Here is a 17,899-nt window from a genome sequence, read left to right as displayed (position 1 = left end):
AGTGGCTTCTCTCGAGAAATATAGCAAACGGTGGGAAAACAATTACTGTTGGGCAATTGATAGAACTTCAAATAATCATGACGATATCCAGGCAATGATCATTATATAGGAACCACGTTCAAGATTAGTAGACCGACTCCTGCCTGTGTCTACTACTATTACTCCGCACATCGACCGCTATCCAGCATGCATCTAGTGTATTAAGTCCATGGAAAAATAGAGTAATGCAATAAGAACGATGACATGATGTAGACAACATCCGTTTATCTATTGCGGCAGATATGGATCCCATCTTTTTATCCTTAGTAGCAATGATACATACATGTCGGTTCCTTTTCTGTCACTGGGATCAAGCACCGTAAGATCGATCCCACTACAAAGCACGTCTTCCCATTGCGAGATAAATAGATCAAGTTGGCCAAACAAAACCCAAATATCGGAGAAGAAATACGAGGCTATAAGCAATCATGCATATAAGAGATCAAAGAAGACTCAAATAACTTTCATGGATAAAAACATAGGTCTGATCATAAACTCAAAGTTCATCAGATCCCAACAAACACACCGCCAAAGGACTTACATCATATGGATCTCCAAGATACCATTGTATTGATAATCAAGAGAGAGAGAGAGAGAGAGAGAGAGAGAGAGGAAGCCATCTAGCTACTAAATACGGACCCTTAGGTCTACAAAGAACTACTCATGCATCATCGAAGAGGCACCAATGGAAGTGGTGAACCCCTCTGTGATGGTGTCTAGATTGGATCTGGTGGTTCTAGACTCTGTGGCGGCTGGATGAATATTTTGTCGACTCCCCTGAGGTTTATGGAATATTGGGGTATTTATGGAGCAAAGAGGCGGTCCGGGGGGCACCCGAGGTGGGCACAACTGATACGTCTCCAACGTATCTATAATTTTTGATTGTTCCATGCTATTATATTACCCCTTTTGGATGTTTATGAGCTTTATTCTACACATTTATATCATTTTTGGGACTAACCTACTAACCGGAGGCCCAGCCCATATTGCTATTTTTTTTGCCTATTTCAGTATTTTGAAGAAAAGGAATATCAAACGGAGTCCAAACGGAATGAAACCTTCGGGAGCGTTATTTTTGGAACAAATCTGATCTGGAGAGCCTGGAGTGCAAGTCAAGAAATCTCCAAGGGACCCACGAGATAGGAGGGCGCGCCCCCTTAGGGGCGTGCCCCCTGTCTCGTAGGCCTTTCGGGCGTCCACCGACGTACTTCTTTCTCCTATATATATCCACGGACCCCGAAAACATCCAGGAGCACCACGAAACACAATTTCTACCGCCGTAACCTTCTATATCCGCGAGATCCCATCTTGGAGCCTTCGCCGGCACTCTGTCGGAGGGGGAATCGATCATGGAGGGCTTCTACATCAACACCATAGCCTCTCCGATGAGTTGTGAGTAGTTTACCACAGACCTACGGGTCCATAGTTATTAGCTAGATGGGTTCTTCTCTCTTTTTTGGATCTCAATACAATGTTCTCCCCCTCTCTTGTGGAGATCTATTCGATGTAATCTCTTTTTGCGGTGTGTTTGTCGAGATCCAATGAATTGTGGGTTTACGATCAAGTTTATCTATGAATAATATTGGAATCTTCTCTGAATTCTTTTATGTATGATTGAGTTATCTTTACAAGTCTCTTTGAATTATCAGTTTGGTTTGGCCTACTAGATTGATCTTTATTTCCATGGGAGAAGTGTTTAACTTTGGGTTCAATCTTGCGGTGATCTTACCCAGTGACAGAAAGGGTTGCAAGACACGTATTGTATTGTTGCCATCGAGGATAACAAGATGGGGTTTATATCATATTGCATGAGTTTATCCCTCTACATCATGTCATCTTGCTTAATGCGTTGCTATGTTCTTATGAACTTAATACTCTAGATGCATGCTGGATAGTCGGTCGATGTGTGGAGTAATAGTAGTAGATGCAGGCAGGAGTCGGTCTACTTGTTATGGACGTGATGCCTATATACATGATCATGCCTAGATAACGTCATAATTATTCGCTTTTCTATCAATTGCTCGATACTAATTTGTTCACCCACCGTAATACTTATGCTATCTCGAGAGAAGCCTCTAGTGAAACCTATGGCCCCCGGGTCTATCTCTTATCATATTTGCTTTCAATCTACTTTTATTTGCATCTTTACTTTCTTGCATCTATATTATAAAATACCAAAATATATTTATCTTATCATACTTCTCTATCAGATCTCACTTTCGTAAGTGACCGTGAAGGGATTGACAACCCCTTTATTGCGTTGATTGCGAGTTCTCAGTTTGTTTGTGTAGGTGCGTGGGACTTTTGAGGAGCCTCCTACTGGATTGATACCTTGGTTCTCAAAACTGAGGGAAATACTTACGCTACACTTTGCTGCATCACCCTCTCCTCTTCGGGGAAAACCAACGCTAGCTCAAGACGTAGCAAGAAGGATTTCTGGCGCCGTTGCCGGGGAGGTCTTCGCTCAAGTCAAGACATACCAAGTACCCATCACAAACCCATCTCCCTCGCATTTACATTATTTGCCTCTCGTTTTCCTCTCCCCCACTTCACCCTTGCCGTTTTATTCGCCCTCTCTTCCCAATCTCCTCCTCTCTTTTCGCTTGCCTTTTTCCGTTGCCCGTGTGTTTGCTCGTTTGCTCCGTCATTATGGCTAGTCTTCCTATCCTCGTTATTACTCCCGAACATGAAATCCTCAATTTTAAACAAAGGGAGGGAGAAAATTTAAAAGATGCTTGGCATAGAATTTGCAATGCTCAAAATAGATCTACTAGGAAGCTTTCCACTTCCGTTCTTCTCCGCAATTTTTATGTAGGCATCACTCCTTGGAATAGATGTGTTCTTGATACTGTCGCCGGAGGTGATTTCTTGAGTAGCCATACGTTTGATGCTTATAATGCTATGTTAGATTTGTTTGGCTCACCACCTCTTTTGGTCAATGGAACTGTTTTAAGCTTAGAACACGTTATGCAACGGCTTGATATTATTGAAAATAAAATTGCCACTGTTGAGTTGGTTGAAAATTTGGATAAAAAGATTCATAATCTTATCACTCAATATGAATCTAGGGTTGGAGTCACTTTGAAAAATCTTAAAGAGAAAGAACCTATAGTTAAAGAAAAAATAGATCTTGATTCTGCTAGAATTGGTAAACTTGAGGATATAATTACCAACTTAGGTTCGGAGTTTTCTCCCATAAAAAACACTCCAAAACCCCCTACAAAAAGCACCAAGTTTATTTATGTTCCTAAAAATAAGGGTGAAACCTCTAGTAAGGAAGACGCGGACCTCAAATCCATAAGTGTTCATCCCAATTGTCTTTTTTATCGTTAAGGAACCTTTTGCTACAACCGAATTTCTTGAATTTTTGCCCAAAGGTTTAATCATTGCTGAAAGGGGAGAACCTCCTAAGGATTATAAGTGCTCTATTGATGAATCTAGTGCCAAGATGGCACTAGTTAAATCTAACCTTGCTTTTATGCCTAGCTAGGGGCGTTAAACGATAGCGCTAGTTGGGAGGCAACCCAATTTTTCTTTATGTTTTTTGTTTTTGCTCCTGTTTAGGAATAAATCTTGCATCTACTCTCTGTTTAGATGTGTTTTTATCTTTTAATTAGTGTTTGTGCCAAGTAGAACCTATAGGATAAGCTATGATGATAGTTGATTTGATTCTGCTGAAAAACAGAAACTTTGCGCTCACGAGAAAAAAATTCAATAAATCACAGAAACGTGCTTTTGCATTGATTCTTTTGCTGCTGATCAATAAACAAATTGTACAGTACTTCCTATTTTGGTAGGATTTTTAGAGTTCCAGAAGTTTGCGTTAGTTACAGATTGCTACAGACTGTTCTGTTTTTGACAGATTCTGTTTTTCATGTGTTGTTTGCTTATTTCAATGCATCTATGGCTAATAAATTAGTTTATAAACCATAAGGAAGTTGGAATACAGTAGGTTTAACACCAAAATAAATAAAGAATGAGTTCATTGCAGTACCTTATGTGGTGGTTTTGTTTTCTTTCACTAACGGAGCTTATAAGATTTCCTGTTGAGTTTTGTGTTGTGAAGTTTTCAAGTTTTGGGTAAAGCCTTTATGGACTATGGAATAAAGGGTGGCAAGAGCCTAAGCTTGGGGATGCCCATGGCACCCCAAGATATTTAAGAGCAGCCAAAAGCCTAAGCTTGGGGATGCCCCGGGAAGGCATCCCCTCTTTCGTCTTCGTTCATTGGTAACTTTACTTGGAGCTATATTTTTATTCGCCACATGATATGTGTTTTGCTTGGAGCGTCGTGTATTATATTAGTCTTTGCTTGTTAGTTTACCACAATCATCCTTGCTGTAACACACCTTTTGGGAGAAGCCTATTTGATTAGAATTTGCTAGAATACTCTATGTGCTTCACTTATATCTTTTGAGCTTGATAGTTTTTGCTCTAGTGCTTCACTTATATCTTTTAGAGCACGAGGTGGTGTCTTAATTTTGAAGAAATTGCTAGTCTCTCATGCTTCACTTATATCATTTTGAGAGTCTTTTAGAACAGCATGGTATTTGCTTTTGTTACAAAGTTGGTCCTAGAATGATGAGCATCCAAGTTGGGTATAATAAAAACTATCATAGAAGTGAATTGGATGCTATGATCAACTTGATACTTGATAATCGTTTTGAGATATGGAGGTAGTAATATTAAAGTCATGCTAGTTGGGTGATTATGAATTTAAATAATGCTTGTGTTGAAGTTTGTGATTCCCGTAGCATGCACGTATGGTGAACCGCTTTGTGATGAAGTTGGAGCACAATTTTATTTATTGATTGTCTTCCTTATGAGTGGCAGCCGGGGACGAGCGATGGTCTTTTCCTACCAATCTATCCCCCTAGGAGCATGCGCGTAGTGCTTTGCTTTTTGATGACTTCTAAATTTTTACAACAAGTATATGAGTTCTTTTGATTAATGTTGAGTCCATGGATTATACACACCCTTTCACCCTTCCACCATTGCTAGCCTCTCTTGTGCCGCGCAATTTTCGCCGGTACCATATACCCACCATACTCCTTTCTCAAAACAGCCACCATACCTACCTATTATGGCATTTCCATAGCCTTTCCGAGATATATTGCCATGCAACTTTCCACCGCCCCGTTCATATGACACACATTACTTTTGTCATATTGCTCTTTGCATGATCATGTAGTTGACATCGTATTTGTGGCAAGGCCACCTTCACAATTTTCATACATGTCGCTCTTGAGTCGTTGCATATCCTGGTACACCGCCGGAGGCATTCATATAGAGTCATATTTTGTTCTAGCTTTGAGTTGTAAATCCATAAAAGTGTGATAATCTTCATTATTAGAGCATTATCCTCGTGAGGAAAGGATGATGAAGGCTATGATTCCCCCACAAGTCGGGATGAGACTTCGGACTTTACAAAAAAAAAAGAAGAGAAAGACCAAAAAAGGAAAAGGCCAAAGAAAAAAGAAGAAGAGAAAAAGAAAAAAAAAGAAAAAAATGAGAGAAAAAGAGAGAAGGGACAATGCTACTATCTCCTTTTCCACACTTGTGCTTCAAAATAGCACCATGATCTTCATGATAGAGAGTCTCATATGTTGTCACTTTCATATACTAGTGGGAATTTTTCATTATAGAACTTGGCTTGTATATTCCAATGATGGGCTTCCTCAAAAGTGCCCTAGGTTTTCGTGAGCAAGCAAGTTGGATGCACACCCACTTAGTTTCTTTTGTTGAGCTTTCATATATTTATAGCTCTAGTGCATCTGTTGCATGGCAATCCCTACTCACTCACATTGATATCTATTAATGGGCATCTCCATAGTCCGTTGATACGCCTAGTTGATGTGAGACTATCTTCTCCTTTTTGTCTTCTCCACAACCACCATTCTATTCCACATATAGTGCTATGTCCATGGCTCACGCTCATGTATTGCGTGAAAGTTGAAAGAGTTTGAGATTATTAAAGTGTGAAACAATTGCTTGGCTCGTCATCGGGGTTGTGCATGATTAAATACTTTGTGTGATGAAGATAGAGCATAGCCAGGCTATATGATTTTGTAGGGATAACTTTCTTTAGCCATGTTATTTTGAGAAGACATGATTACCTTGATTAGTGTGCTTGAAGTATTACTATTTCTTATGTCTTTATGAACTTTTATTTTGTATTATTTGGATCTGAACATTCATGCCACAATGAAAGAAAATTACATTATGAATTATGCTACGTAGCATTCCACATCAAAAATTCTCTTTTTATCATTTACCTACTCGAGGACGAGCAGGAATTAAGCTTGGGGATGCTTGATACGTCTCCAACGTATCTATAATTTTTGATTGTTCCATGCTATTATATTACCCCTTTTGGATGTTTATTGGCTTTATTCTACACATTTATATCATTTTTGGGACTAACCTACTAACCGGAGGCCCAACCCATATTGTTGTTTTTTTGCCTATTTCAGTATTTCGAAGAAAAGGAATATCAAACGGAATCCAAATGGAATGAAACTTTCGGGAGCGTTATTTTTGGAACAAATCTGATCCGGAGAGCCTGGAGTGCAAGTCAAGAAAGCTCCGAGGGCCCCACGAGATAGGAGGGCGCGCCCCCTGTCTCGTGGGCCCCTCGGGCGTCCACCGACGTACTTCTTTCTCCTATATATATCCACGGACCCCGAAAATATCCAGGAGCACCACAAAACACAATTTCTACCGCCGTAACCTTCTGTATCCGCGAGATCCCATCTTGGAGCCTTCGCCGGCACTCTGCCGGAGGGGGAATCGATCATGGAGGGCTTCTACATCAACACCATAGCCTCTCTGATGAGTTGTGAGTAGTTTACCACAGACCTACGGGTCCATAGTTATTAGCTAGATGGCTTCTTCTCTCTTTTTTGGATCTCAATACAATGTTCTCCCCCTCTCTTGTGGAGATCTATTCGATGTAATCTCTTCTTGCAGTGTGTTTGTCGAGATCCGATGAATTGTGGGTTTATGATCAAGTTTTTCTATGAATAATATTGGAATCTTCTCTGAATTCTTTTATGTATGATTGAGTTATCTTTACAAGTCTCTTCGAATTATCAGTTTGGTTTGGCCTACTAGATTGATCTTTCTTGCCATGGGAGAAGTGTTTAGCTTTGGGTTCAATCTTGCGGTGATCTTACCCAGTGACAGAAAGGGTTGCAAGACACGTATTGTATTGTTGCCATCGAGGATAACAAGATGGGGTTTATATCATATTGCATGAGTTTATCCCTCTACATCATGTCATCTTGCTTAATGCGTTGCTCTGTTCTTATGAACTTAATACTCTAGATGCATGCTGGATAGCGGTCGATGTGTGGAGTAATAGTAGTAGATGCAGGCAGGAGTCGGTCTACTTGTTATGGACGTGATGCCTATATACATGATCATGCCTAGATAACGTCATAATTATTCGCTTTTCTATCAATTGCTCGACAGTAATTTGTTCACCCACCGTAATACTTATGCTTCTCGAGAGAAGCCTCTAGTGAAACCTATGGCCCCCGGGTCTATCTCTTATCATATTTGCTTTCAATCTACTTTTATTTGCATCTTTACTTTCTTGCATCTATATTATAAAATACCAAAAATATATTTATCTTATCATACTTTCTCTATCAGATCTCACTTTCGTAAGTGACCGTGAAGGGATTGACAACCCCTTTATTGCGTTGGTTGCGAGTTCTCAGTTTGTTTGTGTAGGTGCGTGGGACTTTTGAGGAGCCTCCTACTGGATTGATACCTTGGTTCTCAAAACTGAGGGAAATACTTACGCTACACTTTGCTGCATCACCCTCTCCTCTTCGGGAAAAACCAACGCTAGCTCAAGACGTAGCAACAACCCACCAGGGCAATATACCTGAATCCACCATCTAGGCAACATATGCCGCTAGTCCTATCCATACGATGAAGGGGTGCTAGCTGGGCCACTACCCAGACCACTCACCTAAACCTAACATCAAAAGCCGGAATCCCCAGCCTAGCCACATACCGGGTCTGGGGCATAAACCAGTCTGACTCACTCACAGGTGTCGTCTCCGCCATCTTCCACTGGTCCATCTCCAAGCAGATTGAAGTGCCAACCTTGGCAGGCTCCTCCGCCATCAACGCCACCATGACGCCAAATGACGACCACCACCTATGCTAGTCCATTGCCAAGCAGATGGAGCGCTACCACAAGATGAAGATCAGCGGTAGAATAGATAGAACGCCGCACACATTGCCACCGTGCTTCCGGGAACCCCAGGCGATGCCTTCAAGAAGGAGCGCGACGAAGGTATGACGCCGTCGCCCGCAAGGGGAACCAGAGCTTTCGCCCAAATGAAGAGCACAGTGAGAAACGGGATAGGACCTCGACAAGGCCTCCAAGAAGGGAACCGACGCCCACAACGGCGCCTCCATTGTCGTGGTCTCTGCCGACGGCCAAGGGTTTCCCCCGATCCCGCCCCCGTCCCATCCACCCGGCCAAAGACCTGACGAGGGGAGCACACGCAGCCGGAGAAAGCGTTGGACTTTATCGAAGCAGGCACGCCGGGTGATGGGGCACCCCGACCCACCGTAGTAGACATCCACCGAGACCTCGCCGCCCGCACAGCCGAAGTCGCGGACCACCAGCTCCCAAGGCCGTCGCAGGCCACGCCATTCACACCGCCCGAGGCCGCCGCCCCAGCATCCACCCACCGCGCACATCCCGTCAAAACACCAAGAACAACCCACACCGCCGCCACCAGGGAGACCACACCGCAAGCACCCAAGCCGGGCGACGAGGCAGGGCCGCGCCAGCCAGATCCGGGCGGATCCGGCGATCCCCGGCCCACTAGCCGCCAGAGAGGAGCCGGCCCCGATCCAGGGCCGAGCCGACCTGATATGGCAGTCGGACCTTCCTAGGAGACCCCCACACCGGATCGGGAGAGGGGCTAGCAATAGCTCTGGCGACCCACGGCCGCCACAGAGGGCCTGCGTCGGCGGCCACCAGGAGCTGGGGAGGCGGCGGCGGCGTCTGATGCGGGGTGGGGGCGCCTCCAACGTCGAGGCGGGTGCGCGGGGAAACCCCGCCGCCGCCTACCGCCGCGCGGGCGACTGCCGGCGGCGGCGGGGGAGGAGGAGGGGAGGCTGGGGGGAAACCGGCGGGCGGCTAGGGTTTCGCCCCCGAGTCGCCCGGAGCGGACGACGCGGGGGTCATCACTTCTCCGGTGCTCACCGTCGGGCTCCGCACCTTCCCAACCTATCCCCAGCCGCCACCACGGTGGTCTGCCTTAGACCTCTGCCTCTTGAGTCCCGGGCAGCTCGCATAGGGCTGTTGTTTGAACGGGCGCGTGCATCTGAATCGCTGTGTAATTGAATCACTGCCGTAATCTGAATCAATACGTGCATGGCCACGTCGCTCGCCTCGCTCGCCTACCGCGCATGCATGCACGTCCGCCTCCCGCACATGCATTCCCACATCGCAGCCCTTCTCATGCATGCAGGCCTGGAAAGTTGTCTCCAGAACTGTTATGTCATGTTTCCTAGTGTAGACCAGAACAATATTAAACCTCTCTATATAGTGTAGTACTAGTATGTTGTATAAAGAACTCTGGTAAGTTTATCCATCAGCATGTCAGGTTAGCTACAATGGAACTGAAAATGGCGATGGCTATGCTGTGTGAAAATGTCAACTGGCAGTTGTTCTCTTAGGTAAGATAGCACTGGCCGGTTACACATGGAATTACTACCTTATCTTCTTAGGGTTCTCTCTCTTGCGTCGTCGTCGTCGCCTCCCCTCTGCGCTCCTTCTATCTTGAACCGCTGTTCTTCCTCCGCGCTGGGGGGGGGGGGGGGGGGGGGGGTCGTCACTTCTCCGGCGATCGCGGGCGACAACCCACCCCAACCTATCCCCTCTGCTTCGGCCTCCCACGCAGCTCACCGATTCGTCAGCGTTACAACCTGACAAATCTTAGCCAAGTCCATCTGGTGGATAATGTGGTTCTACATTGCTCAAGTTATTCAAGTTACAAAAACACTGGCTCAGTCTTTGGACGCATCATAATAACTTGATTCTGCTCTCAAGTTAACATGCATATCTGCAAACGATTCCACACCATGACTATCATCAGAACAATACACCCCTTACACATATAGTACAATCATGCCTCCATACATATTATCAAAAATCAAAGAGAGTATATACACACACAAAGTCTATGTATGAACTTCACATGTAGGAACCCTAGCATATCGCTTGCCAAATCCAACATCTGACAAACAGTTAACAATGGGATGAAGTTACTGAGGTGATAATACTAAGTGATATCAAATGTAGGCATACTGGAGTATTGTGATGCACACAACCATGACGCCGTGTCTGTTTATAAATCATAATAAATCCACGGCAATTAGATCCTACATTTCCTGTCACAAAGGAAAATGTCACATGAATAAAATTGGTACATACTCTAATGTCTTGATGTCTCAATGCAATCAAACCATTACATATATAATTGAGTGAAAAATGTAAAAATATTGGTAGAGGATAGATACTTCATTCTTCCAAGGCTTTAAGCAAAGCAACATCATCCAGTGCCGGACTAAGATCTCCCTCGAAGTTCCTCTCCTGACTATGATCCACAGATTGTGCAAGAATCTCGAGGAGGCGGTTCTCTACTCGTTCCATGTCTTGTCGTTCTTCTGGATTGGGTTTTAGACAATCTACCGCGACTCCACCAACCATTTCCAAGAGATTGACATCCACCTCGCTTGTAATATCATTATCAATAAAGCTTCCTCCTCTTTTTTCTACAAAAGCTTCAACAAAGCTTGCAACATAGCTCCGCTCAGCATCATATGTTGCAGGCCTCCTTGTGATAAGCTCTACGAGGACAACTCCGAAGCGGTAGACATCGCTCTTCTGTGTGACGATCCCTTGCTCCATATATACTGGATCTATGTAGCTCATGTCCCCAATGACAAGTTCTGTCATCTCAGCTTTTCCTCTTGGGAGTAGCTTTGATGTCCCAAAGTCTGATACCTTTGGGGTGAACTTTTCATCGAGAAGGATGTTGGCAGACTTAACATCACCATGACGGATTGTGCTCTCCCCTGCTGAATGCATGTATGTTAAGCCTTTGGCTGACCCAATGGCAATCCGCAATCGTGTACTTACCAGAATCCTATCTCTGCGCTTGAAGAGAGCATCATACAGGCTCCCTCTCGCTACAAACTCATACACCAACATGGGAACATCCACCTCTAAGCAGCAGCCTAAGAGCATGACATTGTTCTTGGTGCCTCATCGCAGATTGGATTATAACCTCATCGGTGAACTCCTTCTTCATGTCTTGTCAACCTTTGATGGACTTCTTTTCTATATATAAAAAAAAAATCTCGGAGGAAGAACGATGGTGGAAGATAGGAGGGGGGCGACAACAACACAAGAGAGAGGAGGCTAGATGGATGAAAAATGAAAGGTAGCAATTCCATGTCTAACTGAACAATGCCATCTTACCTAAGAGGAAAACAGACGGTGGCACCACACAGCATAGCCATAGTCATTTTCAGTTTCATTCTACTAGTAGTTAATAACCTGACATGCTGATGGATAAACTTCCCAGTGTTCTTTATACAACATACTACAACACTATATAGAGAGAGGTTTAATATTGTTCTGGTCTACACTAGTAGGAAACATAACAGTTCTGGAGACAACTTCATCATACTATATGTTCCACCAAAATAGATCCATGCTCATAACAATTTCCAGACAGAACCATTACTGGCTCAGGGCGTCGTCCCAACGGGCGGCGCACCAGCAGCCACCCAGCTCACCGGCGTCGAGCCCTGGACCTCCCCGGCCTCCCTACAGATCCGGTCGAGCATGGCCACGAACTCCCGGACACCAGCAAAGACCCTGATCAAGCGAGCCTCGCCGTCGCCCGCCTCATCGCCGCCGTGGAAGTACTCCGCCATCTCCCGCACCGACGACAGGCACACGCTCTCCTGGCCCTGGAGCCTGACGATCTCCTCCTCGGCCTGCCGCAGGAACGCGCTCATCGCGTTGTGGAACCGCCGGGCGCTCTCCGCCGACGCCGCCATGCCGTTCAGCCGCAGCACGTCGTGGACCTTCCCGAGGCCGACCCCGAGCTCCGACACGCTCCGGCTGAGGCCCGTCATGTCGACGCACGCGGCCTTCTTGGTGCTGGTCAGCTCGGCGGTGAGCTTCGAGACCACCTGGAGGCCGTGCTTCCTGCAGTCGACGTCGTACGGCGGGCTCATGCTCGCGTCCGTCTTGCATGCCGGGTTCAGATTGCTGTGTCCTTCGGGTTTCATGATTTCCTGGACGACGAACTGCAGGAGCGCCGCCTTGCCGTCGGCCCCTTTGACGTCGACTATCTTCAGGAGCGTGTTGGGCTCCAGGGCATGTGAGTTTGGAGAGCCTGTGTTGATGCTCATCATGTTGCCGAAGTTGAGGACTGCCCCAAGAACCTTGTGGCATAGCCTGCTGCTCCTCAGCTCCTGGCAGGCTGCCTGGATGAATAAAATGGAAAAAAGAACTTCAATGGATCATAATAACAGCAGGAGAACAGCAACAAAAATCATGGCTGATTCTACATAATTTGCACAAGTCTAACTAGCATGCACCAAAATCTACTCCCTCCGTTCCTAAATACTTGTCTTTCTAGAGATTTCAACAAGTGACTACATACGGTGCAAAATGAGTGAATCTACACTTTAAAATATGTCTACATACATCCGCATGTTGAGCCCATTTGAAATGCCTAGAAAGACAAGTATTTGGGAACGGAGGGAGTATACAGTAGAAGATTCTACACTTGAAGCTCTGGAGCAAATATATGTAGCCAATAGGGGATGAAACACATTTTGGACAGAATTATCAGGTCTCCAAACTTTACCTCGAGAGTAGCGTAGGACATCCTCAGCTGATTGACCTCCAGATAAAAGCTAGAAACATAGAGCATAGCATCCACTCTCTTGAATGCAAATGGCACATCCAGTATCGTCTTCAGAAAAGCATCGACCGCGCAAAGCTTGGCAGGTGGGTCATCCTTCAAATATCTGAGCTTAAGCTCTTCCTCATTGGTGAGAACCAACTGAGCGAGCATCCGCAGGGCCTCTACCCCCAAACCATGTGCATTGCCTGTACCAGGAAACAAAAAACAACTAGAGTTACTAACAAGAATGTAGCATACAAGAGTGAGAAAAGCAGCAATTCATTGACTGCAATAACCAATTAGATAGATGTAATGCAAAATATACAGAGCTCCTTTAATGGAATGTTTAATGTAAACTGAAAAATGCGCAACTGCCCATGGAGAATTTCAAACAAGATCATCAATAGAACATGATAACACTAGAAAGATTGTCCAGTACTATTAAGGCTTCGCGAGCTTTTATATACTCAAGAAAAATGCTGATTATTGTGAAACAGTGCGACATCATGTCTCATAAAACGTGTGCTCGCAGGTAAGGTAATGCAAGCAGGGATCGTCACATCAAGTATCTGATGAGCACAAATGAAATAAAGCATAGCCTGTCCCAGTCGAGCGACAAGACACGGATGAATTTGTGTGGCGATAACCAGCAGGTTGATCGACCCTGCTTTCCACAGCATGTAGGCACTCAGAACGCATGTTCTAAGAAAAGCAGATGCTTTGGTTCAGATTAACGTCTGAACCAAACATCTATATATACAGGACCATTTGATCTGTCTTAAATCATTTTAAGTTACTAGTAGTACTTGTCAACATGAAAGCATCAGCATCAGCATCAACTTAAAATTATGAACGGAGGGAGTATTTGATAAACACAAATATAGCACAGCCTGTCCCAGTCCAGTGATAGGACACGACGAAGTTGTGTGGCGACAACCCACAGGTTGATCTTCATCAACCCTGCTATCAACGGCATGCATGCCATGAGATTCACAGATGGTTGGTTCGGAATAACATAAGATCTCGTAAAATAGGTTTCTCTTTTTACTTCTGAAAGCAGCATATGCATTGAACTGAAAGAATGCCATGCATCTTTCTAAGAATGCAGCTTTCCATTTGATAATGCACCAAGTCCATCAACATATCATCATATCAAGATTCACACCGAGTCCAGCGATAGGATGCGATGACGTTGTGCAGCGACAACCCACGGGTTGATCAACCCTGCTATCCACGGCAGGTGTGCCAAGAGATTAGTAGATGACTGGTTCATAACAAAATCAGATCCCAAGCCCATAAAGAGACTTCTCTCTTTTCTTCTGAAAGCAGCATATGCATCTAACTGAAAGAATACCATGCAACTTTCTACTTAATAATGCACCATGTGCTGCTGCAAATGTGACCACCAGCACATTCAGATTCAGACATTCAGTTCCATGTTTGTTCTGAGAAACAGAATATGCACCCAGCTGAAAGAATATTATGCAACCTTTTCTCTGTTGCCACAGTATAAGTGGACAATGTTAAAAGCCCACAAGCTCATCATTGACAATGCACCATGTGCTTGTGCAGATTTGATCATGTGATCACCAGCACATTCAACCCCAAGGACCCTCCACAAGCAAAAGTGCACACTAGCTCCATTTCATTGGTGAAAGCTTACACTTTTGGCAACATCAGGATTCATTCAGGGGTAGATAAACCAAGCAGAAGAAGCCATGCATTACCTTCCAAGAGCGCATCACGCACTTGCTCCTCGGAGAAACCCAGTGCACCCAGCACCGTCCCAATGCCGTGGCACCGCGCCGCGCCGAGCAGGCACACCTCCCTCGCCGATGCCGCCGCCGAGTTGTTCAGGTAGAGCTGGATCATCTCGTCCTTCATGCTACAGAAGTACAGAACACAATGGCAGGCCATCGGATTCAGACATTCAGAGAAAAGATAGCAGAGGCTGCAGGATGCTTACTGCAGAGATCCGGGCTTGAGCTTGTCGGAGTGCAGGGGCCGGGACTTGTGCATCGCCGCCGCAATGGTGGAGGAGGAGTCGCCGTCGTCGTCGGAGGGGAGAGCGGCTTGTGCCGGCGGGACGGGCACGAAGGGGTTCCACGATTGGGTTGGTGGTGTGGGTGGCGGTGGCGGCCTGCGTTTGGGGGGAGACGGGTTGGGGGCACGGCCGCGGGGCTGCGGGATGGACGGCGGGCGGATGTGGACGGGGCTGGAGGCGAGCGTGGGTGAGGACGCCGAGGGGGAGGAAGGCGAGAGGGACGAGGACGATGCGTCGCCGGCGGCGAGTGCGGCCGCGCGGGGCACGGTGCTGGGGTCGGACGCGGAGCTGCGGGAGCCGAACTCGCCGGAGGGCGGGCCGACGCGGGGCAGCGGCGGGAGCGGGCGGAGCTCGGGCGAGCCGGGGCGGGGGCGCGAGGGGGGCGGAGCAGTCCCCGGCGGCGGGGTGGCGAGCGTGCCGAGGTAGAGGAACTCGGTGCTGGGGTTGGAGGAGGAGGTGGGCATCGGCGGCGGCTTGAGCCTGCGGCCCTCCTCGTCGCCGTCCTCCTCCTCGTCCAGCTCCGCATCCCGCCGCGCCGTTGTGGTGGTGGAGGAGGCCGCCCCGTTGGCGGCGTAGGCGGCGCGGCGGTGGGCGCGGGAGGAGGGTCGGCGCAGGCGGCGGAAGAGGTGGAGCGAGAGGAGCGCGGAGAGGAGCAGCAGGCAGAGCGAGAGGAAGGCGAGCAGCAGCGCCTGCAGCACCGGGAAGCCGCGGGAGTTCCCGCCGCTGCTGCTGCCGGCGTTGGGGGCGACGAGGGTGGAGATGTTGGCCGGGAAGGTGCGGGACGCGTCGGCGCCGTCTGAGGGCTGGGTCTGGTCGGCGGTGGAGGGGGGTGGGGAGAAGGAGGGGAAGAATGGGTAGTTGGTGAAGGGGTACTCGCTCACCGGCGTGGGCACTACCGGGGTGTTGGAGGTGGAGGAGAACCTCGGCGTGGGCGGCGACGGCGCGAGATTCGGATTCGAGGCCGGGGGCGGCGCCGATGCGGGAGGGGGAGGAGATGGGGTCTGCGGCGATGCGGAGGCGGGGGGTTTGCGGTGGTGCCTGGCGCGAGGTGGGGGAGGAGGGAGGGGCTGTGGTGGGAGGGGTGGGGATGGTGGTTGTGGTGGAGGGGAGGGAGGGCCCGACGCCGGCGGGGTGTGTCGGTGGTGGCGGTGAGGGGGTGGGGGTGGAGGAGTGGGGGAGATGGTGGGCTGGGTCTGGAGGAGCCGGCGGGTTGTGCGGGAGTGGGCGGCGGCGAGCGGGGGGAGGAGGGTGAGGAGGAGGAGGATGAGGAGGAGGAGTGGGGGCGTGGGCGGCGGCATTGGTGGGTCGGCTGGCCGGCCGCCGGCGTGCTGCTCTACTAAGCGTGGGTTTAGTGGAGGTTTGGGTTGGGCGTGGGGAGAAGAGAGAGCTCAGCTCGGTGGAGGATGGTCAACCATAATCCTTGCTACCTGCAGTTACAACTTACGTACTGTACAACTAAGGCTTGGCATATGTATGGTATAGGGTTAGCAGCAGCAGAATAGGCAGCTAGTAGCTAGGTAAAATCTTGAGGCAATAGCACCAGAAGTCCTTGAACTTGTTCTGGATATGATGATCTAGTCCAAAACTTGAAAAAGCAAGCTATTTCATCCTACAACTTGCACCCAATGTGCAAATTTGGTCCTAGCCAATCAGACGACGACAAGTGGAGCCAAGTCAGCACAACCCACTCCATCCGGTCAGCGCCGCACCTTTTACAATTACCCCTCTGGCCTTAGCACAAATAAACTCTACACCACCTGAGTTTAACTGCGTGGGTAGCTACACTTCAGAAAAGATTTTTTTTCGATAAAGGGCGTTTTTATTATCTCAAAATGTAGCATCAAGCGATACAACGCACTTAGAGTACCACCCGGCCTCTGCATAACTAGGATGCACACAGCCAAATAAAAAAAAAGCTGACAAGAAAAAAAACCCGACAATTCGGCAACAGTAGAGTCCTATAAACCGACACTATGCCTATGTTGAAACGGTTGGTGGACCGATCCGGAGATTATGCTGCCACCCATGTTGGGTAAAAACCTCCATAGCCACCTGCTCCAATCGCGTACACACCGCCTTGAATAGCGGTAGGTACTCCGCACGTTGTAGCATAGACCACATACGAAGCGAGTGCGTACAACGGAAAATAATCTGCAGAGGAGAAGCATTTTTGTCATTAAAAACCAAATCGTTTCTACATAGCCAAAGCGACCATAGTAAGGCGTACGCTCCCACCCTTATTAGCGTTTTGAATCTATTTGAAATACCATCCAACCAATGACCAAAAATATTGGCAACACTTGTGGGCGGATACAAATTTGACGCTATTTGGATGAATGACCACGTAGAACGCGCAAACTTGCATTGAAAAAAAAGGTGTTTGATTGTCTCGTCAAGAGTACAAAAACAACACTTCTTACTTCCTGGCCAGTTGCGTCATGCAAGGTTGTCTTTGGTTAGCACAACACCTCTACAAAGATACCACATGAATATTTTAACTTTTAGTGGAATCTTTGCCTTCCAGATTTTCTTGTTATTGCTCTCCGGTACCTCAGAATGCGTGAGCGCACGATACATAGAGTCTACCGTGAAAGACCCTGATGTAGTAAGGTTCCAGCGAAACACATCACGCCCTTGCGTCAGATTAATCAGATCCAGACGGGATAACAGATTATGCCATGACATAAGTCGGGCGCCAACCAAATCCCGCCTGAATGAAATATTCGGCGGGGATGAGCTGAGCACCTGCGCAATAGTATTGTTCTTATCGCGAGCAATGTTGTACAAGGCTGGATATTGTTCTTGGAGACTGGCATTGCCTAGCCAGATGTCTTCCCAGAAACGAATCTCTGACCCG

At 47.3% G+C, this 17,899-nt stretch overlaps 1 protein-coding gene across 1 annotated transcript; it reads right to left on the bottom strand.

The window, feature by feature from the left end:
* Positions 1-11,505: 11,505 nt before the first annotated feature.
* On the bottom strand, positions 11,506-16,479 carry LOC123105956 (formin-like protein 14). Its single transcript, XM_044528140.1, has 4 exons — positions 14,965-16,479; positions 14,726-14,883; positions 12,960-13,204; positions 11,506-12,573 (listed from the first exon to the last, which is right to left on the bottom strand). The coding sequence occupies exons 1-4, from the start codon at positions 16,338-16,340 to the stop codon at positions 11,827-11,829; spliced, it is 2,526 nt and encodes an 841-aa protein (XP_044384075.1). The 5' UTR covers positions 16,341-16,479; the 3' UTR covers positions 11,506-11,826.
* Positions 16,480-17,899: the final 1,420 nt, after the last annotated feature.

Source organism: Triticum aestivum, chromosome 1B, assembly GCF_018294505.1.
Source record: "Triticum aestivum cultivar Chinese Spring chromosome 1B, IWGSC CS RefSeq v2.1, whole genome shotgun sequence".
Classification (NCBI taxonomy): domain Eukaryota; kingdom Viridiplantae; phylum Streptophyta; class Magnoliopsida; order Poales; family Poaceae; genus Triticum; species Triticum aestivum.
This window is presented reverse-complemented; position numbering and strand designations above follow the sequence as displayed.

Excerpts from the sequence above, each read along its gene's own strand:
- LOC123105956 (XM_044528140.1), bottom strand. The coding sequence starts at position 16,340 with ATGCCGCCGCCCACGCCCCCACTCCTCCTCCTCATCCTCCTCCTCCTC. Across the intron at positions 14,884-14,964 it reads CTCAAGCCCGGATCTCTGCA|CATGAAGGACGAGATGATCC; the intron begins GTAAGCATCCTG and ends GTACTTCTGTAG. Across the intron at positions 12,574-12,959 it reads TGTCCTACGCTACTCTCGAG|GCAGCCTGCCAGGAGCTGAG; the intron begins GTAAAGTTTGGA and ends TTATTCATCCAG.